Source organism: Calidris pugnax, unplaced genomic scaffold (genome assembly GCF_001431845.1).
Source record: "Calidris pugnax isolate Ruff unplaced genomic scaffold, ASM143184v1 scaffold197, whole genome shotgun sequence".
Lineage (NCBI taxonomy): Eukaryota > Metazoa > Chordata > Aves > Charadriiformes > Scolopacidae > Calidris > Calidris pugnax.
The window spans coordinates 1,302,182-1,327,779 of record NW_015090936.1 but is presented as its reverse complement, the minus strand read 5'-3'; the positions used below and the strand labels follow the sequence as shown (position 1 = coordinate 1,327,779).

The 25,598-nt window shown below is 36.2% G+C and overlaps 1 protein-coding gene across 1 annotated transcript in view; it reads right to left on the bottom strand.

The window, feature by feature from the left end:
* SLC9A9 (solute carrier family 9, subfamily A (NHE9, cation proton antiporter 9), member 9) overlaps nt 1-25,598 on the bottom strand; it is a 204,536-nt gene that overhangs the window by 82,028 nt on the left and 96,910 nt on the right. The window contains exons 10-12 of the mRNA XM_014951813.1: nt 12,225-12,338; nt 10,294-10,405; nt 4,680-4,833 (exon numbers count right to left, since the gene is read on the bottom strand). Of these exons, the coding sequence (XP_014807299.1) occupies nt 4,680-4,833; nt 10,294-10,405; nt 12,225-12,338 (380 nt within the window). The remainder of the gene's footprint in view (nt 1-4,679; nt 4,834-10,293; nt 10,406-12,224; nt 12,339-25,598) is intronic.

Sequence of the window (25,598 nt, the reverse complement as noted above, 5' to 3'; positions counted from 1 at the left end):
TAGAATAAAAATCTCCTTATTCCCTGAAGAACTGTTGCAAAGAGATTCATAAAAAGTCTGGAAATCCCTAGACAAACATTTAGACAGGAGGTGATGATAAACAAACAGGACCTAATACCTAGCACAATGCCTTTATAGGACATGTTTTATTAACAGCTTTGTATTTTTGCTCTGTCTCTCAGGAGAATCCTTTATCCCCAAACCTCTCATTGCAGATTTACTGTAAAATGTAGCTCTCTATTTTTAATCAGAGTATGGGGAATGGAGAGATATATCCAAAAGCATTAGAAGGTAATACTCAACATTCTCTGAAGGTGCATTTATTGAATACTTCAATTTGACCGTAAACTCATGCTTAAATGGCTATCTTTGTTTTGCTGTTGATGTATCGTGATATTATTCTCATATACTGATGCAGGTTTATTCATTGTCTGCCAAGAGCAGTATATTGTAGTTCTTTCACATGAGGAGAAAAGGCATTTTTTTCCTAGTTATAACTCCTCAGATAAGTCAAAAGATAATGTATTATTTAAGAATGTGGTGCAACCAATTCTGCTCTCAGAATGACAACATATAACGCTGTAACTGACTGAGCATATGCCTCTGTGCTCAGAAATGTTATGTTACTGTGCCAGACAACTGCAAACATTTAAATAAGACCCGATTTTCAGAAAGGGAACACTCAACACTTCCTGAAACTCAGAATTTAAGATATCTAAAAAAGGAGACAGCTAAAATAAGACATTTCTGAAAATGCTTGTCTCGTTCTTTTAGAACAAAGTTTGAAAATATTCAGACTTTGCCAAGAATTTTAAGGCTCATTTTGAAGGATACCCCGTATGGGTAAATATACTAGTAAAAAATGATGAGAGTGATTGGTATGGATTTCTTTTAAAACTGTATTTTTACATATAGAGACATGTAGACATAAATTCTGCCATTAGCAGGTCGGATTTCCAAGGCTTTAAGAACCTTTTTAGATATAAGCTACGATTTAAGTGGGAACATACGTTTCAATATAATTTGTTTGTTAAATGTAGGGATGTAGAATTGTGAACCTTACTAAACTTGGGTGAACTCCTGGGATCCATTTAAGCTTCTTTTTACAAAACCTCTCAGCACAGCTGGCCTCTGCAACCTTGTGAGATAGTTGAGTGATATTGCTGCATTAAATGGGAGATAGAGCCTTTTCCAGTAGCACATGGTTAGTTTTGATAATATATTTTACCCTATATTTTGGCAACAATTTGCAAGTGTTGTATAAACCATATATACTCCTGCAATAAATAAGCTAGTTATCTCTGAAGACACATCTTCATCTCTTCCCTAAAAATAGAGTGACAGATTACATTAAGTTGAATTTTAACTGAAAAAAAAAAAAAGAATAGCATATCTGATGCTGTTGCTGTGAGGAGAGGTGGAAGATTATGGAAATTCCAGTTATTATGGAAACTAAGATTGATTTTTCAGAAGACTATTACTACTGTTACTTTAAAAAATTGTCATTGTTTTATTCCCTTATACTCCGTTGATATATGAGGAGTATTGGTCACCATTATGAGAATTTCACAATGTAAATTACGGAGAGTGCAATAAATCATTGAGACATAGTATAATATATAGACAATAATACACAATAAGAAGGCTGTACAAATCTTGAATACTGTCCTTTACCTTGATTAACACTATGATACATTATGGTAGAGCAAATAGTAAATATTTATTTGTAATTTATGTTATTTTTACACATCTTCAACTTAATGGATGATAGAGTTACTTATGTTTTAAAACCAGAATGTGGGTAAATTGGTCTGTAGCATATAAAGTCAAGCCCTTATCTCTAGGATAAGACTAACTTGATCAACCTTGAGGAGTTAAGAGTTGCATCTCCTGAATTACTAATAGGAACTGTAGCCTATTGCACATAGCTAGAGTGGGAATAAATGAAAATGTATATGAATAAGATTCAATTAATCCAAATAGTCTCAGAAATCACATGTTCCTCTTTATTAACCTCTGAACGCCTCCTGTTCAATTAAATACATTACCTGCTAGATAATAATTTTATGATGAAATGGTTAATTGGCAAAACTAGCACACTCAGCTTTGAACTGTTTTTTGCTTGATCACTGTATTTTTGACTGTTCCTCTCTCCTGAGAAGGTTTAACTATACAGCAACTTGTAGGTTACATAAGAAAATCAAGTGTAGTCACTGTGACTTAAACTCATATATTTTTCATTTCCTCTAAGTACTTAATTTTGATATTGTGAATAACTTTTTGTTTATGTTAACTGATCTAGTACGGTGCTTTGAATCTGAACAGTGGTGGTAAATCTGTTTCCCTAAAACACTGGGGAATCACACAGGTTTCAAACTGCCCTGGGATGGTGACTGATGTAAGTTCACATCAATTGAACGCTGAAGGGCTGGTGTGAGACAAATCTTCCTCTTCTGTACTTACAGACATAGTTGCAGCATTTCACTGGTTTCACCCCTTCATTCTGTAATTGATGATACACCAACCCATTCCAATGGGTCTCCACAGACAATTGTAGAATTTTTGTACTCGTATCACAGTTTCCCTCATCGTTGTGAACTGAATCCTCCAAACTAGCATGAAAAATACAATCTCTTTCTTTTAATTTTATATTAAAAAAAAGTGGGTATAGATGCAGCTCAGAATTGCCATTCAGGCACAGCTGTAAGCATACTGGGGCTATTACACAAAGCAAGGTGGTGTCATTTGGAGCAGCCCCATAACCCTCTCAGCAAACTCGTCTGCTAGAATCTGTGCAGGTATCAAGTTGCATGAATTACCACCACTTTTAAACACAATATCTTAGCAAAATTACTTAAAAATAAAATAACAAATGCTGGTAGCTAAGGTCAAAATTCCATATTGAGATGTAATACATTATAAAGACAGTTAAATCTATTTACTATATGTATTTAGTAGAAAGAGAAATCAGAGCCTTGAGATACATTTGTAATTGTATGTTTGATGTCAAGAAATTAAATGCGAATTGTGAGCCTGTAAGAAAATCTATAGTCCAATTACAAAAACAAATTATTTGACTGGTAAATCTGCCTGGCAGATCTGCTGGGATTGAGAGGCGATCTCCAGAGATGAGCATTTCAGATGAATAATGACTCTCTGCTTTTAGTGTCTTTGGTAAAATCTATTGTACAGGTGGGTAAAGAAAGAAGGACATGCTTGCATTGAATGGTATAAATAGTTAACAGGAGAGTCAGCCTCCCACTTGTGGTCTTGTAAGCCTTCCCACCTCTGGGTAGTACTAAGTAGCAGAAGAAATGCCATTTTATCCAATTGAATTGCTTGTATTAGTGAAAGCACTTGGCAATGTTCATTTAAAAATAACCTAAAGAGCTAGACCAGTACAGGCATCTAGTGACCTAAATTCTTGGACTAAACACGTAACTGATGCCCACCTCCTTTTTCCCTTATTGTGTTCTCAAAATTATTTCTTAATCTCCTGTTGTAATAATTCAAACTGATTTGGTCCACAAGATCTAATGAGAATATTCCTCTGCACCCACATAGAGCAGATCTATTGCTGACTGACAGTGAAAAACTTGCAATTCTCAGAAAGGTGGCTGAGAGTGGCGGAGTCCATCGAAACTGTAATGAACTTGATTGACATTATGGGACATAAGAGAGATGTCATGAAAAGAAATCAAACTGTTACAGAAACAGAAAGCCCCCATGCTGCATACGGATGCCTGTATTTTATGTTTATACAATACACTTGTATGATAGTCCTTATTTTATCTGCAAGCTTTTATCTGTGCTCTTTGTTAAAGCTCCAGTTTAGTTATCTTCAGCTGGTATTTTATAGCAACACTCTGGCTTGTTAATTAGACATCATTTTGTAAACAAGGAAAGCATATGCTATATATAGAAGAAATGATAAGGAATTGTGAATTATAAGCCTGTCTTGATACTTTTCTTTGGACCTTATGAATCGTGGCAGTCAGTTCTAAATGGATTTTGAAGTAACCAGAACTCAGTAACAGCATTACACACTTACTGTTAAAAGAGGGGTTTCAAAAAGCATGCTTAGCAGGACACTACATTTAAATTAGATACTCTTTATTCCAGTTTCCTATTTCCCTCGCTTTTCTCATTTAACCTCCCTTGTCATTCATTGCTGTCTGTGAATACAAGTGACTATGAGTAATTTAAAAAATAATGTAGTTAAGGAACATTTATACAACAATAAGTAATAAATCAGTGGCTGAATGATGCACCAATGCAGGTACATTTTCTAGTATATTCACATTACAATCAGAAATATGCTATTTATGACAAATTTGTGCAATGAATACACATGTTTATATGAGGGGAAAATCTGCTCTTTCTTCAACAGTGAGGAGGACAGCGCTAACATTTATTCACAGTGTTTCAAAGGAAACAGCAGTGAAACAAACTCTTAGGAAACAGGGATGGATCTGACCAATGTCCAAGCCCCTAACGAGCTTGGGAAGAACCTGTTCCTTGTGATCTGGAGCCCCTACCAGGTAGACAAATACCTCTGTAAAACTTTTATAAAGCATAAATAAGCCTTAGAAAGCTGTAGGAATGTAGTGATTGATCATAGTGATTGCGTTCTATTTTGATGCACCAAAGAGAGTAAATACTGTAAAGTCAGCACTAACCTGATCTGAAGCCATGTCAGCATTGGTGTTGTGCCCCCACCAAATACCCAGACTGTGAAAAACACAATAAGCAGGGTTGTTGTAAACATCATTTGTTTGGGTTGGGATTCTGTGTCTCGAATTGCCAATGCAAATGCTATTGCACCGCGTAAACCTGAAAAAAAAAAAGAAAAAGACAAGAATGATGAACTCAATGTGATGGAGAAATAGAAGTTTACTCTTTTCAACCCAAACCCAGTTCCAAGGGCAGAGGAAGTTTTCCAACCACAATCATAGTTATAAAATGCTGAATTGTGCTAATTGAAAGGGTGTCTGTTTGATGCAAGTATAAGCAACTTTGCAGAAGTGGACAACGAAACTACTCTTACATTCACATAATTATCATACGTTTATTTTACATCCACTGAATTCTCTGTTTTGAATAGTTGCAAATTAAATAGTAATCTGGACTTTTTGCAAGTTAAAAAAGAAATTTATTCCCTGTGTTGTTTTACTGATTTCAGTGAGGACTACTCATGAAACCAGGTGGAAGTGAGAAAGAGGGTTGGCATTAAAATCTGTACCCAAATAGGCCACCCATTTTTTGCTTGAAACAATAGAAAATGTCTTTTAAATGTATTTAAAATCTTTTAGTGTGCTAAGAAAGGTCATAAAAATTATGAGTTAAGAACAATGACTGGTTTTTAAAAGATGATTTTAAGTATCTAAAAAGGGGATGCAGAATAAATATAGATTTTTAGCTCTTAGTGTACTTGAAATATTATAATAGTAAAATTATACACCTACAGAGACTGAATAAACAAAGACTTACAGATGTGGAAAAAAGAGCTAACTGAGTTTAAAAATTGTATAGGTTGTAATAAGCTAAATAGATCCTCACAGAGTGACACATTTTTAAAAAGGGGGAAAAAAGCCCGCTAGTGCCTCCAGCCCTCAGGATTCATAATACAAATAATGCTCTGTATTTTCCAATGCTTTTCCTTTATCTGTTTAAACTTACTTTATTGTTTTTTAAAAAAAAATAAATCCACAAAATAAGTGTAGACATCAAGGCCATTACACATGTATAACACACACGGAATCCAAAAAGTCCTTTGCAAGTATCAAGAGATTAAACCTAATTATTAAACCTCTTGTAAGGCACTGAAGGTATATGCAGAATCATTTAATCAACTGCTAAAAAGCCGCTATTTTTGGAGTAGAACTCTAAAGCTCTTTAAGATTTCATAGCTAGAATGTGAATTATTTGGTATAGAAGATGGACAGTTTACTCAAAGAACAACACAAGGAACCCATGCTTTCTGCATGGAATTACCAGACTGTAGTTACACCAGCTGAAAATGGTCAGTGGCAGCAGGTTTAAAACCTCTGCATTTATGAATATAACACTGCAGTCAACAAGTGGGCTTGTCCTTGACTTTGCTTTTACGTAGAAGACATCTCTAAGGATGTGCATGCTTTACTCTTTTCTCATGGGGAAAAAAATATCAACTAATTTTAAACATGTATCTGAGGAGGGAATGAACCACTATTGAAATGGTCTTTTTCCAGTGACTATAGCATTAATCTAGATGACTAGCCCAGATGCAATGCTTAAATTATTTGTGGCTACATTTTGGTGGAAAACAATGCTGCTTTCCACAACTGCATCACAATGCTATGTGCAATGTTAAGCCTAGAACACCTCTTTTTGTAAGAGGGAATAATAAAAAAATAATTGTTAATTAATATGCCATTAGGGCTCTCTACTTCTTGAGCACTAGACTTGGTATTTCTTCAGTTTAGAGAAATAGTGAATGCCTTCGCTACATTTTTCATTTATGAAAAGTTCAACGTGGTCTATAAGATCTAATTCGGTTTCAGTTAAAACTGTGTCTAAAGTAAAATAAATAATCAAACAAAGCATTTGTTTCCAACTAAAGCAGTGGGAAGCAGGTGAATATAACTTCTGAAATATTACGACTCAATGATAGGCACGGAACACTACTATATACATCAAACTAACAGGTGTAACACAACAGGTAACAAGAGGTGTAACCAGGTAACAAAACAAGTGAAGGAAGGGAATTTTAACAACCTCAGAGGATGGTAAGATAATGAAATAGACTGAAGATAAGGAAAGTTAGGTTTTCTGTAACACCTCAGGGAAAAACACAAACAAAGAGCAACTGTTGGCTCCTATGGACATCGGTACCTCAGCTACAGCTGGAGAGAGTAGTGTGGTAAAAGAAAAATGCTCTGATGAACTATTAGCAGAGATTCTGTTCCTGACAGCAGCTCCACATCTGTGTTGTGATCCATTGGTCCTTTGCGCTCTATCTCAGATTTCCTACCACATTTTTCTGCTAGCTATGCCCACTATTAGGGATTTACCTTTAAGAGATATTCTTTCACGTGTCAGGCCTCCAAAGAAAACCACCCCAAGGGTTAAGCTCCAGAGGCCCACAGAATAGAAAAGGTGGTTTCTAGGGTCATTATCCATCCTTTGCTCACACTCCACAAACACAGAGACACAAATGTGTATCTGAACCCAAGCCTCTGAAGAGCCTTTGACGGCAGTAGATCTGGTGTTTTGGTTTCAACTGTAGATCTCTGCTCTTTTCTTTCTTGCTTTCTTTTCTCTTTAGCTGTTTCTTTTCATACCTATCTTCTTGGAAAGTTTCACTTTGACACTTCCCACCACCATGTATGTGAAAGTAAATGCCTGCACAACAGCTGCCTGCACAGATATTCTTTTTTGTTTTTCTTCCGCATTTGTGTTCCCCCTTTTCAGACTCCGCTGCTGCTGTAATGTCTTACATTAACAGCAACCACCCCTATAGCACTGTGTCCCACAAGCCTCCGGATTGCTCTTACATAGGAGGAAAGCACAGTAAAAAGTAAATAGAGATATTGGAATAAGAGTGGAAGGTGCAGTACTGTACCTGTGAAATAGTCCCTTCCTGGTCGTGTGGTAGTGAAGCCTAAATATCAATCATGTTCTTGCCATTAATAAGTCCATCTGGATCTATTTAGTTTCCCTAGTTTCCTTCCCTTTTATTTTCACTTAAAAGCATCATAGCAGGGTCTGAACTGAAGTGAGGTATTTTCATGCAGCATAGTCCACTAGTGAGTAGTGATAGTTCCTTTTTAATTTACAACATTAAAATATTTCTTTTTCACATGAGAATAGACTGCTGGCCTGCTCGTTTTAGCTGATGCTGAACTTAATTTGAGAAGCTCAGGCTTAATTATACAAGGACGAGTCTACTTCTGATGTACAATGAAATATTACCAGGAATCATGATTAAACATAGTTGTAAAAGTGAATCCACCCTCTGTAATATGTTGCTAGGGGAGTGGCATAAGCAAATGAAGAATGTAATAAATCAAAATGCTACATAATCCGCTTCCAAGCCCCAACTCTGCCACCTTTTCTCAAATGTATTAATACTCCTCAAAAAGGAGAACTTAATGGCTTCAGTAGAATTCATCGTAGAGTAAGGTATACTCAAATGCTAATCAACAATATATTTGCCTGACCTAATTGCTTTTTTCAGACTTTGATATTTATAGTGATTATGGCAGCAAAACTCAGTAAAGAAAACAGGAAATATTTAGCGCATTTGGTAATGGTAAGATTGAAAACAAAGCTAGCCCCAAATTTGTTGTTTCCTACATGTTAGTGTGAGATGCTGTGAGTGAAGCCCAGTTTTCCCCGTGATCAGCTAAAACCCGATGCTATACCAGAATCTTGCTGCTGATCTTGTGTAGGCAATAAGCATCTTCCTCCAAATTCAAATTCCATGCCATGTTTACTCATATCAGAAATGTGTCTCTCTTCTGGCAGTCATTCTCTTCTCTGTTTTTCACTAGATATAGTATGATCAGTAAATAAGAATGTTACTGGTAACTGCGCACAAATCTTAGTGCATATCAAAAAGTGCAATTACACAGAAAATCCACGTATCCTAAGCGTTCTGTGACTTGTGAAGCTGCTGGCAGTGTGAGAGGCAGTGTATTGATTTACTTGCAGCTGATGCTACTTATTTTTCATATTGTTGTAAAGTTATTTTTCTCTGCAAAATACAGTGTTTCTTTGAAAACAATTAAAAATACTTTTCTGAGTATTTTAATATTTACATTTTAGAAGTTTTCAATACTACTATTTTCAGTTCTCAGCTGCCAGATTGTACTGGAAAGCTAATGTGTGAGTTCTCATGTTCAGTTGTTGGCTGCAGGCTACTTTCGCTCTTAGTTTTGTAGAGAATGAAATCTGACTGAAGAAAAAGAGGACAGAAAAGTTGAAGAATAAAGTATATTTTGGAAGATTTTTAATTCTTTATTTGATGAAAAATAAAAGCAAAGATGGAGCCCAGAAACTAGGTAACTAATGATATGGAGCCGTTTTTCACGCTGTTGTCTAGTTGGCCACCTGCTAGCTTCACTAGAGTGATCTACATATACATTTTACAGGGCTAACAATCGTAGGTGAGCAGGCGGTCTGAAAGCCAGCTCCTAATGGATGTATGTCATCATCTCTCACTGCAATCTAGCTGGTATTAACTGACATTTTCAGTGGCAGCTTTTAGCAGAAGGATTGAATGGATATAGAAATGAACCACTGTGTTGCTCTCTAGAGAGATGGAATTATGTAGGCATAAATGAGGCACCCTGATGTGCAGTACTCCTGATGAGAAAGCCTGAAATGTGGTGCATTGTGTTTTACTTGTTATCTGGCTAAATAGATCAGTGTATATCAAGGCTGTCAATCAAGAATTTTTATCTATAAAAATTTGTAATAGGTTTTTGTACAGAAACAAAGAAAAATGAAGAAAAAAGTGCTGACTTTCTAATTTTAGAAAATTATTTCATAAACGGCATTGGGGGATCTGTGTTTCTGTCTTTTGCTAAACAAATACATTTAGCTTATAAGTGAGGTTTTTCCTAACCAGCATCAGAAAGTCAAGTGGAGGTATTTCTAGCTTGTGCAAGTCCAAAAATACAGAATCCAGCTGAGATTTTGGCAGTTCAGGGGATGATGCACAAATCAGAGTAGAACATGGCTCCATCTCCTGGATATATATATTTTTTTTTAATTCTACAACGTTAACCAGATTAAAAAATAAAAAAAAAAACAGTCTGAATTTGAAAAATGAAGTACTCAAATATCAGGCTGGAATCCATATGAAAAGGTCTGTAGAATTAAAGTCTCCTAGTCTCATGTTTTAAGTAAAACTGTTCCTGAAGTTAAAGGAATTGCGAAAGTTCTGTCTGATCTGAGTATCAGTACTAACACCTTCAAAGTTGGATATTTATTTGCTGTTACATAGCATACTCTCAGGTATATTACAGGTACCTCAAGAACAACAAAAGATAAAAACATGGTATTCCCAAATTGTCATGGAATTGTAGACAGATGGGGGACAAGGCGTTGAAAGACTGGCCTCCGGTGGTAGGTTTCCAAAAAGTTAATTAAAACAACTGCAGAGCACAGCAGAGTTGGTAAGAACAAATACATTGGCTTCAGTAGCTTTGAAGAGACTTTGTAATAGATGTGGCTTTTTCTAGCGATAGATGACTATCTTTGTAAGTTGTTTAGTGTGGACAGGAGAAATACCAGAATAGCACTTACCTGAAAACATCATCATGTGCTGAAAGTTCCCGGCAATCTTTTGTTTTCGACCCAAATTCAAAAGGAAAGAAAGTGGGTATATGTTGCAAGCTCTTGCTACAAAAACAGCCACCTAAAATGTAAGATGTTGAGGAAAATGGTGGAGGAACTACTGACAAAAACAGTTAACTTAAACCCAGTATTTTTCCAAAGTTATTTCATAGTGTAATTAAGATGAATTTGAGATTATATTCCTTTATATTTTACATATCAAATCCTTCTGGTTCCAGTTTCATTATAAAACTGTGCAGTGGCGGAGATTGTCTTCCCCAGACATCCTGGTTGTATATTCATGATTACATATCCCACTTCAATCACTCTACTTTTATTCATCACATTTGTATCACACGTGACTTCATCTTCAGTCCTTCTGTAAAATGCCCGTCATCAATTGCAGAGGTGGCATTATCTCCTTGAGCAGCAATTTGCAAAGAATAAATGTGCTTTGGACATGATTACTTTCTTCTTTCCTGACAATTCATATTGTCTATATCCAGCACTCTCTGCTTTTTTGGTTTTTTTTTTTTGCCTTTTTCCTTGGACATTTTTCAAAAGGAGTTCTTTATTACTCGTCTCTGGAATGATCACAAAAGTTGCCTTAATTAGAAATATGAGGCTATTCCAGATTAAAAAAAAAGGCAACCAGAGCTCCTTGTATATGCTTTTAGCAGGTTCCGTCCTCCTCTTGTTGTGACTCTTAGGGCTCAATGATGGCACTCTTAGTCTGAGACGCGCCGTGGACTATAGAATCGATTAAGTACTTGAGTAGCAATGTCTGGATGTATCGTACCTGCTGGTCCAAAAGCTGCTTAGAGCTCCTATGGACTTGGGAGAACATACAGTGGTTGCTTCATGTGCCCTGTGCTCAGCCGTCCAGTGCAACCCTGTTGGGATCTTGGTGAGAGGAAAGGAGGGAGCCAGGTCCCTGCAGTGCTCTGCAACACAAACCCCATTTGGGGTCCAAGTGCTGCTCTGGCCTTCACCTGCTGTCCCATGCCAGGAGTGCAGGACACAGTATTGCTCTTGCCTCAGGTGGTGGTGGGGTGCAATAGGCGCTTGGGGTCCTCTCTGCCATCTAACCCAACCTGTAGCCAAGGGAGCTGTGATGCAGTTATTATTATTCATTTGGAAATTAGATATAATATATACTGCAAGTAAACAGTATGATCCCAACTTTCAAAGTTATTACAGTTCATCAAAAAGTGATAAACAAAGGGCTGCTGCTCTGAGCCAAAAAAATCATTGTGTGAATTGTCAGTGTGAAAAGAATCGATAGCACTGTACAAGTAAGCAACAGATTTGTTGAGAAACCATGGCTGAACTAAAGACACAGACTCTTTTCCTACTAGTCTCTTAGGCACGTGTTGGTGTAAATCATTCCATGTACACTAGAGATATCAAATACAAAGCAGAACTGTTTGCTTTTTAAGGACTTAATATAATTTAAGTAGTTTTAGGTAGTTCTGCCTATGACACTTATCTGTCTGGAGGCAGCTCTACAGTTTGTGGATCTGCTCTGGCTCTGAACAGGCAAAAAGATTTTGTGTGCCTGCACGTGTCCCCCCAGATGTGTCCCAATACACACCCCAATTTTTCACTCCACTTGTAAACCAGTGGCAAAAGTCCCCCAGCTGATTTAAAGCTATTTGCCTTGTAGTAGATCTGCAAAACAGAAGCTGTCAAAAGACCACATGCTTACCAGTTATTGAGATATACATAATAAAAATGATTGCCTTTGGACTTGACAAAAAATTGATTTTTAGTATTTTAGGAACTGAGTAGTTTGCTTGATGACTTTTTTTTTTCCACATAAAGCATACAGTCTTTATATATATTTTTTAAAAATACATATAGATGTACACATATATATATTACTTTAAAGCAAAGGATACAAATGCACCAAAGATAAAAAGAGGATTGAAGATGTGATTTTGAAACGTGAATAGTGCAAGTCCCATGTAACAGAAGATGACATTCTCAGCCAAAAAATTCATGAACTCGAACAACTTAAACGAGAGAGAAAGAACATAATTATGAACTCATGTCTGTAACTAACAACTGTTTATCACCAAGTTCCCTTGGAATACCGAACTGTTTAGATGAATATAAATCGCACTTATTTCAAGGGTGGATTTTAAAACCATCTGATTTTGCTATACAGTATATGTAGTGTCTTTTAGCTTTAAAAATTTTAGTTGCTTGCAAGTTTTTCTCTGATTTGTGTATGAAAGTTTGACATAGACAATTGATAAAATATATAAACAGTCAGTAAGTTATACAAGCTTCAATGCAAACTGCAAGGAAGCGGAGGAAGTTTAACTTCACCAGTGTTTACTCAGGTGAGCCTGGGATATGGCTCAGATCCTGATGCCACCGTGGCTATGCACAATACAGTGCTGGGCATGGGTACGCTAATACCAGGAGAAAAAAAATAATTCCTGAATGGACTTTTAAGAACCTGCGCCTTTAAAATACAACACGATCTTCTTTATTACCATGAATATTATCCTATTATTATTATCATATTGCAGATGAAAACTTTTATTGCATTCTATGGACATCAATATCAATTACTCATTTCAAACCAAACTATGAAGATCATTTAAACTTTTTATAAAATAAGCCTAAAATATGTGATTATGGTAGGATTTTGTCTGTGAAAAAACAAGCAAAGTCAAAATATTCATTTGCCTTGAGGGTATGTTCTTGATTGCATTTGCAGCTGATGATATAAAAGCTAATAAAATAAATTTTCATATTTATCCACATCTGGAAAAATCAATCACTGCTGCCAAATAATGACAGAGAAGAGAAAAAGAGATCTTTTCACTTCTAAGTCACTTTTGGGTTCAGGAGTCTATGCTAACAAACCCTGATGCAGAATTAGGGCCAAAGTCTGTCAGTCTGCCTACAACCAGTAATATATCACTATCTGGACTGTTACTATGGAGATATTTTATGCATCCTCAATGGACTTATGTATTTTTTATAATATGTTTGTGCTTCTAAAAATAAATATCCAATAACAGTGACTAAGATCTAACAAAGGAAAAATGAGAGCTGTCAGAATCATTATTTAAAACAAATTTCAGAGGCAAAATGGCATAAAACTCGGTAGTATATGGGAAGATATTTCAGACCCCATGGCAGCACCATCAGTTATCCCAAGCACACATTCCATAGCCCCCATTCTGTGCTGCAATGCTGAACAACATGAAAAGAAGCAGAAGAAATATTTGCAAGTTAGCAGGCTAAAATTATTTAAATTAAATTTTAATGAGAGAAACCAGTTGTCAAAAACCCTCAAAATATGGGATCTGGCAACCCATAGAATTATTACGATAAATCTTTGCATTTCCATTTTTGGAGTAAACTTGATCCCACTACTTTGTGGGAATTTCATCTGATGCATTTTTCTAATGCTTTAAAAAAGGTATCTGGAGTGTCATGACAGGATTTATATATCTATATAGATAAAATATATGTTTGTGTATATATAAAAGTCTTACAAGGGAAGGGTAGTGCTATGAGATGCCACAACTGCTTACTTTAGTTGTTGGGATAAGGTTAAAGTGCTCCAAAGATTTTAATGCTGAATGATATTTCACTCTTCATTTACAAAATCTCATTCGTGATTTAAAGCAATGTAAAGTAGATCTACTGTTGAAGCATTTTAGAAACACAGTTTCTGAAACTAAAGTTTCTTTCTGCCTACTTGCTAGATGATCACATCTGGGCTAGTTTCATTTCTTTTTACAGCAAAAATAAGGTGCTATTTCAATAGCTAATTTCGAGTAGGCTCCTTCCTATAATGGTCACAGCCATGACATTGTCTCTTAAGAAAGATTCAGCTCCTTAGAATGGTAAAACTAGCTCGTTAGCTTCATTCAGTCTTCTGTGTTCCCCATACAGTTTGCTCTCTCTTTTAAGAAGCATATCACTCATATGACACATGTATTCACTGAGTGCAGCCTATTCACATTTCTCACCACAATATTAAAAGTTGATACTGTGTCAGAACTAGTTATTGTCACAAAAGAAGTGATATCTGAATGCCTTTTCCCAGAACATGGCGCTTCTAGATATAACATAGAACTTACTCTCTGTCCTCGACTTCACTTTTATCCCTGTATTCAGTACAGCGTTTGATTCAGTGTTTCTTTAGTGTCTGTGTTTTGTTCTACAGTAATACAGAGCCCATGGAGATACTCCATTAGGCACTTAACTGTCAATGCCATGCAGCATAAATCCCATCAGAACAAAACAATTTATTCTAAAGAGATTTCCTGAAAACCATATTAAGAAACAGCTTCCACAGAATCATTTTCCCAAATTGCTATTCCTTTCACACTTGTGTTTCTGTCACTATTTTAAAGATGAGATGTTAAGACCTTTTAATGAGAAGCACAAGAATAGGAAGAATAGGTTTTTATCCGGAATTCTTAATTTCCTGGGACACCCGAAGAGTTCCAAGAGGAGATGCGCCATGTACATTACCCTCTGAAAAACATCCTTTTTTGTCTGAGTGGCCATAAGCCAGGTCCGTGCTATGTCTGTGGTTTCCTTAAATGCCACGCACAAAATTCCCTTATTTTGAATAAGGGAATCTTTTAAGTGGGATTACTTGGATGAAAAAAGGAAAAAAAAAAGTTAGGATTAGAATCCTAGATATCAAGACCTTGGAAGTACTTTGTCTATATTGATAAATTCCCTTCTCTTGCCTCCCACATAGACAACTAACCTCTTTCTACTGTAAAGGAAACTGGCATTAAAGTGCTCATACGCTGCCATTAGTTTCCCCAAGGCTACCAGAAAATTATGCTAGAAACCATTTTAATATACACATAGTAATGACATATTTTCTGTATAAAACTGAAGAACCTCATTTGCAATGTGCCATTCCTACGTCTCCACGAAGCCTATAAATCTGCTTATGGCTTTAAAGTAAGGGTTGTAATAAATCACCAGTGTCAACACATTGCAGAGTAGAGTATTAATTACAAAAACACCAATTCAGAACCAATCCGGGCACTTGGTTTATGTCTTTAGCTCAGTGACTTACTGAAACTGGTATTTACTTTGCTTTGGTTATTTTTTCTGTAAAAATTGGTTATTACAAAAGAGTTATATTAAAAATGTCTGTTAAAATCGACATAATATTTATGTAGTTAAAAACACATTGTTCACCAAATATACTTAGGTTTTCTACTACTCTCAGCCATTGTAAGTACTAGGAAGGATGTGCAAAAAATCAGTTTTAGGTTAGGACAGTTTTCTGGTAAGTGCTGCTTGCAGTTCAGTTCTCACTGGCAGAGGAAAGAATCAGTCCAGGTTATCTACACTTTAAGCCTTCCTGTAGCCCCTAAGTTTATCTTATACCAATGTTTTATTTTCACTCAAGTGAAAAATTTTATATGATATAAAAACTGTATTAGTTTAATCTGTTGAGCAAGGAATGTGCCTTCTTTTTTCTTCTTCTTCCTTCCCTCCACCCCCACAGTTAAGTTCAAGCCAATTAGAGAAACAAGCTACGCCAAAATGGGGTTTGCGACTTGATCCATTTTATAGAACTACTTAAATTTTCACTGAGTGCTAGAGAGATTATCTAGGTGAGTAATTAGTGCACCTGGAAGATGGAACACACTAAGTTCCCATTTCAGCTGCAATAAAAATAGAATTATTTAAAGGAGCAGCAAAAGGAGAAAATGAACAGAGTCTATGCCACAGTCCCCTTGTGGCTGGGGAGATGGAAAATGTAGGATTTCTCAAATTCTAATATTTAAAACAGTATTTTTCATCACAATGAAAGAAAGTTAGTATGAGAGTACTGGGTAAAAGCAGAATCTCAAACAACATTCTTTCATCTCCTGGGAATAATGGTGGTACAAGGGTAATGGGTAAAAGTTGAATTACACCCACAACTTATTTCCATAAAATTCAGTGAATTTTACTAACTGATGGCAATATTAAAATGTTTCATGTGATTTAATACCTGCTGAAGGAATGTCATCCACCTCTTGTAGGCACCTCTGTAGTTGCATTGATTTTGCTATCAACATGGAAGAATGCCACCTGCCAAGGGGTTACACCTTACACTGATACATTCTTGCACGACATCAAAATAGGGAGAGTTTTGATAGTCCAATAGCAGCTAGGATGTAAAATTGATTATACTTTTAAAGAGAGATTTGAAGGTGACAGAGAGCTACTAAAATCCCAAGCACTCAATGTTAAGTGATGGTTATAAAATTTATTATATTTGAATAATGCTATTTAATTAGAACACAGCTATCAAAAATGTTCCATGAAGTCAAGGGTATTGATAAATCAATAGCTGATGAAAATTCCTTTTCCTAACTATTTTGAATTAAAATGCAGTGAGAATTCAGGCTACCGTAATTTTTCTGAGATTGTAAAAGCCTTTATTATAGCCTAATTGCTTTATTTAATCTTTTTCTTTTGATTAATGGTTTCAAAATCACAAAAAGAAGGTTTGAATTTGAGCCTCTTGCCTGAAATCCATTGTACAGCTATAACGAATCTTCACAGCATAGTGATATAACATGCTCAGATGAAAGAATCAGCAAAAGTAACTAGAATATAAATTTGTTTATGATGCTAATTTTGATATCCAAGCTGTAAATTTACAAGCACACCAGCAGAGATTCTTACAAGATCTTTTATATCCTGGGGCAAAATTCTGGCCTTTTTTATCAGTAGGCTTTGCTTCTGAGTTCAATGAATTTCACCCCAACAGATTTATGGAAGGCACACAATAGCTTTCCATTTCCCTATAGAGCTGCAAGGTTTAAAAGATCTGTAAAGCCTGAGGAAGTACTGGGAAAGTAAAAGGAAAAAGAAATAAAGAAAACAGCAGCACCAAGGGAGAGGAAAGGCCAGCATTTACACAGTATGGATTATTCTTTCTGGCATAATCTACACACCACCACCAAAGTTCAGCTTTGGAGAAGCTGGATAAAATATTGGCACAGAATACACTTCTGACTAGCAACAGTAAAGAAAAAATGTTGGCACCAGACATGAAGGCAAATCCTTTATATTATTAAAAATGGTATTGGCTTTGCTGGACAAAACAAGTTTAAACCAGAAATGTTGAGCTTGGGCAGCTAAATTAGAATCTTTTCCTGGTTCTAAACTACTTGGACCAATGAAAATCAGAGGGAGAATGACTTAAAAAGTAAAACATTCAGAACTTCTATAAAAAGGTTTTACCTCACGGGTGAATGGAAGCTTAGTTTGGTTTGTGTTTACAATGAATCTGTCAACATCACAAATTATAGGATTCAAATTAAACCTCAGAAAAATTATTCAGTTTTATCAATTAATTGACAAGTAAGTGACTGTTTAAAATCTAAGACTCAATATACTCATTTCTTGTGTGTTTAAGACATGGAGAGGAGTAGAAACATTGGTGTGCACTTGTGGTAGTATAGCCACAGTCAGTGCCTCATGAGAATTGTTATGTTGCCTTCAATAGACTTTGGATGTAGCTGCAGAAAAATTAGATATTCTATCATTAGTCTTGCTAAGTTGCCTAGGAAAGGGCATTTCTCCAAACTTTTTTTTTTTTTTTCTTAAAATGTGTATCTGTTGGTAAGAGAGGAAACCTTTTTGGATCACTATCTCCCTTTCCTGCAGTACAACCAACTTTTTCTATTATACATCAGGCATTAAGTTGTACCTAAAAATAACCCAAGAATGACACCTTAATGGAACGTGCCCAAACAGAGAGGATGATGCTGTTGCTCCTACAGCTTGTCATCTAAGTTATTATTTGGTTCACAAACTAGAAACAACCATTTTCAAAGTGCTATTTATCTTAAAATCCTGAACTGAGATGTTGGAATCATCAAGGTAATGTTCTCAGGAATTACTGCAGTTAAAGCTCTCTATGTTTACTTTAGCAGAACTATATAATTCTGTGGGTATTACAGAAGGATTCCACTTGGGCATAATGGATAGTAGCTGGAAAATTGTTTGAAGGAATATAAAGAACATTTGACTGGTCAGCAATTAATAGTGGTACTAGAATCACTGTGTTTAGGGATGAATTTGGAAATTTTGGGGAACATTGATGGCTGTCCCATTCGCTGATAAGAGGGATAATTATGGTAAGGGAAAATGAAGAGGCTATGAATAGCCTGTGCTGTCTAGGATTAAGCATATTATTCTTATGAAGTTGAAATCCAAGAATAAACTATGTGTAGCAAAAAAAAAGAACTAAAAGCTGCAAAATAATGACAACATCAATAAAAATGAAGCTTAAGTTTCTAACCTATTCTGAACAACTTGAAAGATACTTTCTTGGAAAGCATCTTTCTGGGACAGTAAATCACCGATCAGGTGGAAGCAGGGACATCATCCACTGACAGTTAAAAGCTATATTGAAGCAAAAAAATAAAATAAGCAAAAGAAATAAACATTTAGTGGCTTTGCCAAAGCCAATTTCAGTTAACAAAGGAGAATCAGATGCTTTAAAACATGACTGTTCTCCTTCTGGTTGAAGAAAAATTGTAATGTTACCAGCATAATCTAGTTGCCTTTAAAATTGCAATGAACTAATGCATCTTTTGTGTCTCTACATTTATGTAAGATTTAGACAAAATGCTGCTGATTTTTCAAAAGTAAAGCCAAAATCAATCTCATCTTCCTCTCCTCACCCCTCTCAAGTGTTTTTTTTCTGTTATTTGGCGTCACAGTCCTAACCTCAAGCGATCAATTTCTAAGGCAGACAAATGCAATTTATTCCACTTCAATTTGCTGAGAGGAAATAGTCTCTAATATTAATTCTTGAAGTGAGTTCATAAAAACAATTTCCTTCCTTGCCAAGTTTTGGGTGTTGGAAAGGAATTCAGTTACTCTTTGACATACTAGGAACTCGTAACCAATATGAGGACCTCTAAGGTACCAGGAAGAAAAAAAGAAAAAGGATTCTTACAATGCTCATGACTCCATTTCTCCGCAAGTACAACACACTACAGGACACAGTTCTCTTTGCACCTGTTCTGTATATTGCAGCTTTTATCTACCCATATTGATGCTTCCCTTTAAAGTCTGTAAAACTATTTCTGTGGAAAAATGCTGTACATCAGGATAGGCTACTTTACCTTAATCTAGAAAACGGGAGCAGTATTTCTGTGTGTTTTGCTGACGACATGCTATTTTGTTTCTATTCAGTGCCTACTAAATAGTGTTTACTAAATAATATCTCTACTTTCTGTGCCATAGCCATTTGTTCAGGATTTTCCATGTATGTACTGTTTTGTTATGAGACTGTTTATAGAGGCTGGAGGGGAATGGGCAGAAGACCTCTTTCTGACCTAGGGAGAGCACTCTCCCTCTACGAAGTACTTTAATTGGTGTTGAATAGCCTGAGTTCCTGATGATATTAACCTCCATTTATTATTCTTCAAGACCTATAAATGATGAGGCAACTTTTAACTACATTACCTTGGCAGAATACTACCCTGTATTTATGTTCAGCAGTTACTACTTGCAGCTGCTTTACAGATTCTAGTACCAGTTTCTGAAGCAGGGTACTAGATTAGTAGGTCCACTGATCTGCTCTTATATGGCAAAGTTTAGGGTGGGAATGTAGGTAATTTTTTTGTTTCATTTCTACAACCATCCTCAAACATATTCCCTGTCTTGTGATGTATGTTGCTATTCAAGAATCAATGTTTCACTTGGAACAAAAAGACCGAGAAATGTGAATAGCAACTTTTTGTGTGTTGCATTTTTTCAAGTATTGGAGTCCATGACTTTTCATATCTAACAGTCCTCTACACTTAAAGATATTATCTAGAGTGCATCCTGTATAGAGATGAGATAAATGAGACATAAAATGTGAGGGGGATTTCCTTGACCATTAAATGTGAAAGGTCCAGTTTCTTAAATACAGAAAATGCCAGACACTCACTGGTGATATACTTTCTGAAAACAGTACAAAGGACCATCTTGCGGATAAAGCACAGGAAGGTTGTTATCACATACAAGTCAGCTTCAAAGTGGCTGCAACCTTGGTACTTCCACTCTAAGTAAATAATTGCCTGTCATGAAGGGCTGTCTAACACCCTGCACTTCTACCTGTGAAGTACATCAAAAAATTGCAGATGAAAGATAATTGGAGAAGATGAACCTAAATTTAATGAGAGGAAATTATCAGTGCTGTTTATACATGCATTTTCCATAACACAAGAGTGCATATATGGGCATATGTGCATGTCTGCATACACTACTAGTATGTTTGTACAGTTCAGTGGAGATGAGTATGTAGTATTAAGCACAAAGAAGGCACAGATTAATAATATCAAAGCTTCAAAAGCTACAGCAGTTGGATGCTGTTAGGGTGCAAAGAATGAAAGGTGAAAGCTTGCCCCCAAAGTAAGTGTACACAAACCCAAAGTGAGCCTGTGACTATTTGAATTTAAATGATAGTTTCATAATTAATCTCATTGGGCCAGGTTTGCATCTGGCTGTAATGTGACTCCGGCTGAAACCAACAGAATGGAAGCTGTTGGAGAAAGTACTGTAAAGATTCTCTGTGTTTTCAGGTCTACTAAATTACCTGTAGTCTACCTGATGATGTTTTACTGATCCCACAACTGATACCAGCCAAAACGAAAAAAAAAATATGCACTGTAAACCATGCAGAAATTAAAAATCCTAAACTAAGATACACCTTCAATTGTACTTAAATCTGAGAGATCCCGACCCTCTTTATTTTGCACAAAATTATCTACAGTGAAAAGGTACAACTAGTCATTCTTTAATGCCCCTTAAAAATAGCTCCTGGTAAGTATCTACAGGACAGCAAAAGGTGGGTGGAGTAGGGAAGTATCATCTGGCACTCATACAGAGAAATGGTTTATCAAGGAAAGTATTAGTTAGTACATGGATGAGTGCTTCTGAGGATGCTAAATGTCTGTTTGGAATTCTCAAACATTCACAACTCTTCTCAAGTTCACTGGAGGCAAAAGGTGGTCAACACCCCCCTAAATTGGTGTGACTGAAGGAGAATTAAAAGTCAAAAGCTTAAAATAGGTGCTCAAACTTGCATTTTAAGTGAATGAAATTAGATAGGTACCAAAATGTGTGGAAAGACAGGGGACTTATTTGAATCCTAGTCATGATTTAGACATCTAATCTGAAAATTTTGACAAAGCTTTTTAGCCCACAGTTATTTCCACAGACTGCACCATGAGAGAGATGAGCTATACTCAGCTGTTTAGTATTTTTTGCACTGTGCTACCATTTTGTACAAGCGTCTCTTTTGAAGGTAGAAAATCCATGTATCCATCCATCCATCAATCCAAAATCATGTAATGGAAACACAGCTGTGCAGTCACTAGAAAGACGGGATGCTGCCGAGTGCTTTAGACTGTTACAGAGCCTTATTTACATGTATTTATTTTCTTCTTGACTCCTATTGTGTGAGAATTTTCATGTTAGCTACATATTTCTAAAAAGTTTTAACCAAGGCTTTTGTGCATTTTTTTAGCAGATACGGAGTTTTGCAGATGATATCCCTAGAAAGAGAATTGTAAGGGATCAGCAGTCATGCAAGAATCACGTTATAAAGGAGAGACATATAAAATATATTTCAGATTGCAAGGATGGATCTTTGTCAATAGCAGTTTGGTAATGTCAGAAATCACACAACAGCTCAGATTCCTGAAGGCCTCCCATTGCCCCAAGATTCTCTGGGCAGGACAAAAGCCTTGCCCTGTGCACGGGAAGCAAAGGCTGCAAAACATCAGTGAAGCTGCCGGCTCCCAAACCACGCAGGTTTCTTCCTGTGAGGTCAGTGCACATTCACCACAAAATGTTTGATGCTCTGTAGATACCTCACTGTAACGTATCTAACCACTAAAGAAACAGCTGTCTTAATTTCTTTACCAAACACAATGTCCCCACAGTAAGAGCAATTACAAACACATCGACACATACTCGTGCGAGTGCGAGGCAACACAGGGTTATAACAAAGGAACTCAGCATTAAGAACTATGTAAACCAACGAGCTTAATACTTTTACTGCGTTCCGGTTTAGCAGTATAATGTACTATGAATAGAAATACAAAGCAGAGGATGTTTTTAGAGGTTCACTCCATAATTGGAGAACTTATTGATAGATCCTGTACAAAAATCACCTAACACAATAATGTGAAGTGTCAGTGTTTCAGACAGTTAGAGAAAATTATTGCCATTGGGACATAACTATGTTTTAAGAAAGAATCTGAGTGTTCTTACTTATAATTATATTTGTAATCTCTTTTCTTTATAGCGTAAGCCAAATATCATTAAAATCAAAGGGCTTTGGTTCTTGACATAAAAGTCCATTAAAATAGTTTACCTGTATGAAAAATTAAAAAGACTTTAATGAAAAATACTACCTTTATTTTTTATCTCTGTCGTGAAATTCTCTGATGAGAGAGTTGTGACTGACTACAGTTAAGGGAATGTTGTAATTGTCAACTTTTACAAAATGTAAAATTGAATAAGATACAATTTAAACTAAGGGTAACCATATATACTCTGTGATGTTAAAATGCACTCCACTCTGCTTCAGCACCACACGTTGCTGATGTGAGAATATATTCATAGCCCAGGATTAGATCAATTTTGGTTTGCTTTTTCTCCCTATGCGTTCAGTGATGAGGAAGGTGGCAATAATTGGAAAAGGACTTGATTTGACAGCCTACATACTGAGAGGAAATTCTCTTCACAAAACCAACTGTGCACAAAACAGAGGTGGGGGACAAGGCTGGATCTTTGCATGGACCCAAACTTAAAAACCAAGGGTAAGCAGTAGCTACCCACAGTAGGGAGAAATGTTTCAGAGGTCACTCTTCAAACCTCTTGTGAGAAGATCAAGAAAGCCACAGTACAAAGTGTCCAAAGTGAAATATTGTGATCTGCTTAGTTATATACACCAGCTTTTTGGTTCTGCAGTAGCTTACATAGGTTTACATAGCCCCATAGAGTTCGACTCCACTGCACAGATGAAGTCATATGAGTCTCATTTGTGATTCAGGGCACCTTTCAAAGAAACCAGAGAGTGTGTCTCAGTTTGGAATTCCATTACATATTTCTCCATATGCCAATGAGATTTTGGCCTATAGGTTTTAGTTCCAGTTGGTATATGTTAGCTAACTGCTGGCATCTGCTACTGTGCTGTAAAGAGTAAACTTTAACCTTAATAATCAAAGAACTTTATTAATATTTAAAGAAAATGTTTAATGTTTAAACAGATTGTAAAAACTTTAATGAAGCCATTTGGAAACTAGTTTGCATATGGCATGCTTCTTAGCCTACCAGCATCAAAAATGACATCATTTTTCAAGCAGATGAGCTTCTCTGTAGAAATACTGCTTTCACTACAGTTCTGAGTTTCTTCACGGTACAAATTACATTTGAGCACGTGAATTTTCAGTTCCTGTGCTTAAGCCAAATGAAGAAAAATTGTTTTCCTTTGTTTTTCATAGAAAATCTCTTTTTCATAGGTCAAAAATACTGTTTTTATTCATAGGGGGGTGCGTGTGCAAGATACTAGAATATGGTATTCCTTACAAAATGCTGGTGACAAAGGGACACATGCTTGATGGGAACTAATGAGGCCAGAGTAAATCTGCACGTTCTCAGTTAAGGAATCACTAAAGCAGGTATACGAAAACAGAGGCAAAATGGAGATTAAAGAATGAAGTATAGAACTGAATATTCTGATGAGATTTCTGTATGTGGACACCCAATATTTTCAGTATTATGGATAAGATAGCAGCTACTTTATGATATAAATCATAAATTATACGGCTAATTACTGATATACCATAGTTATAAAGTCTGCTATTATCAGTTTATTTGTAGCAATGTTTCCTAGCTGTTTACCATCCATCATGTAGCTCATAGCTAAAAGAGAGGAAACAATTACAGCATTTCCACATAAATTTGAGGGGAGCTGCACGTACAGAGACTGCAGATGAACATTCTTTTAGCATGGTTAAGTAATCAGGAACATCAGTCAGATAATGAGGGATTTTGTTGAGAAATTCAGACTGAAAGACATGGCAGTATATTCCTTTCTCAGAAATCAAGATTTTCTTGTGTTATTTTGATTCTTCTTGTTAAACCCATACAGTAAGCAGCTTTAGCTTTCTTTATAGCATTACACTATTCTACAGAGTTCCATAAGATCTTATGGTACATCTGGTCAAACAATGCATCTGGCATATTTCCAATCTTCAGCTTTTTCTGCTAAACACAGAAAATAGCTGTGTAGAGAACTGGAATTCATTGTACACTTCCTGTCAATTGCAATCCATTTTAAAGGTAATAATTATTATGAGCATGTGCCTGTGGTGCATATTCAATTAGAGATAAGAAGGCAATTTATAAACGAGGGCAGCCTGTTTGTAACGAGACTCAGTGGCTTTGTAGCGATGCATTGACCTAGCCAGCTCTGATGGTCCCACTCAGGAGCACAGGGCTCAGCCAGCCTGTGGCACAACTGGAGCTCATTAGTGCCTCAGGAGGGAAAACTGGAAGCTATAAGGGAAAGTGCAGGACAAGAAGGACGGGTTGCTTCTCTTCAGGGTACTTAGGCTAGAGCTGTAATGATAGCTAATATTTAGAGACATGTGAGCTCTTGGAATTTTAGAAAGGTCTGAAACTATGACTTTTGCTGTTTTCAATATAAGTTAGGTGTCTTAAAGTTGGCAGAAATTTCTACCTACAATTTCAGGTACCTACTCTTAACAGACATATGCTAAATGCAGCATTAGCTGTTCTTTATCTTCTTGTGTTAACTTTGTGCTTACAAACTATTTATGTCTCTATAATTTTCTTCTCTCAGAAAAAGAACAGGGACATTTCGATGTCCTCCCCGCTTGTTTTAAACAGCTGCAAAATGAAGGCTTTGCTACAGGTCTTGTCTCAAAAAAAAATATAATCTGGCTAAAATATAAGAGAAGAAGAGCAAGGTTTTTCCCTATGTAACTCATTTCCAGAATCTGTACTTTACGTAGAACTGGCTAAATCAAGGGCAAAATGATACTAATACCATTCCAATGCAAATAAATCTTCCCAAATGATATTTTAGTTTCTTATTCTTCTTAGCAGAAGTAGCTGCTTCTTCAGACCTTTCTACTAACCGTTGTAGGTTTGTTACCAGGGCTCTTTCTTGAGCAGCACTGCCTGAAGCCCCCATCTACTGCTTTTGAGTCTGAACTTGCAGGGATGGAAATTAGGGT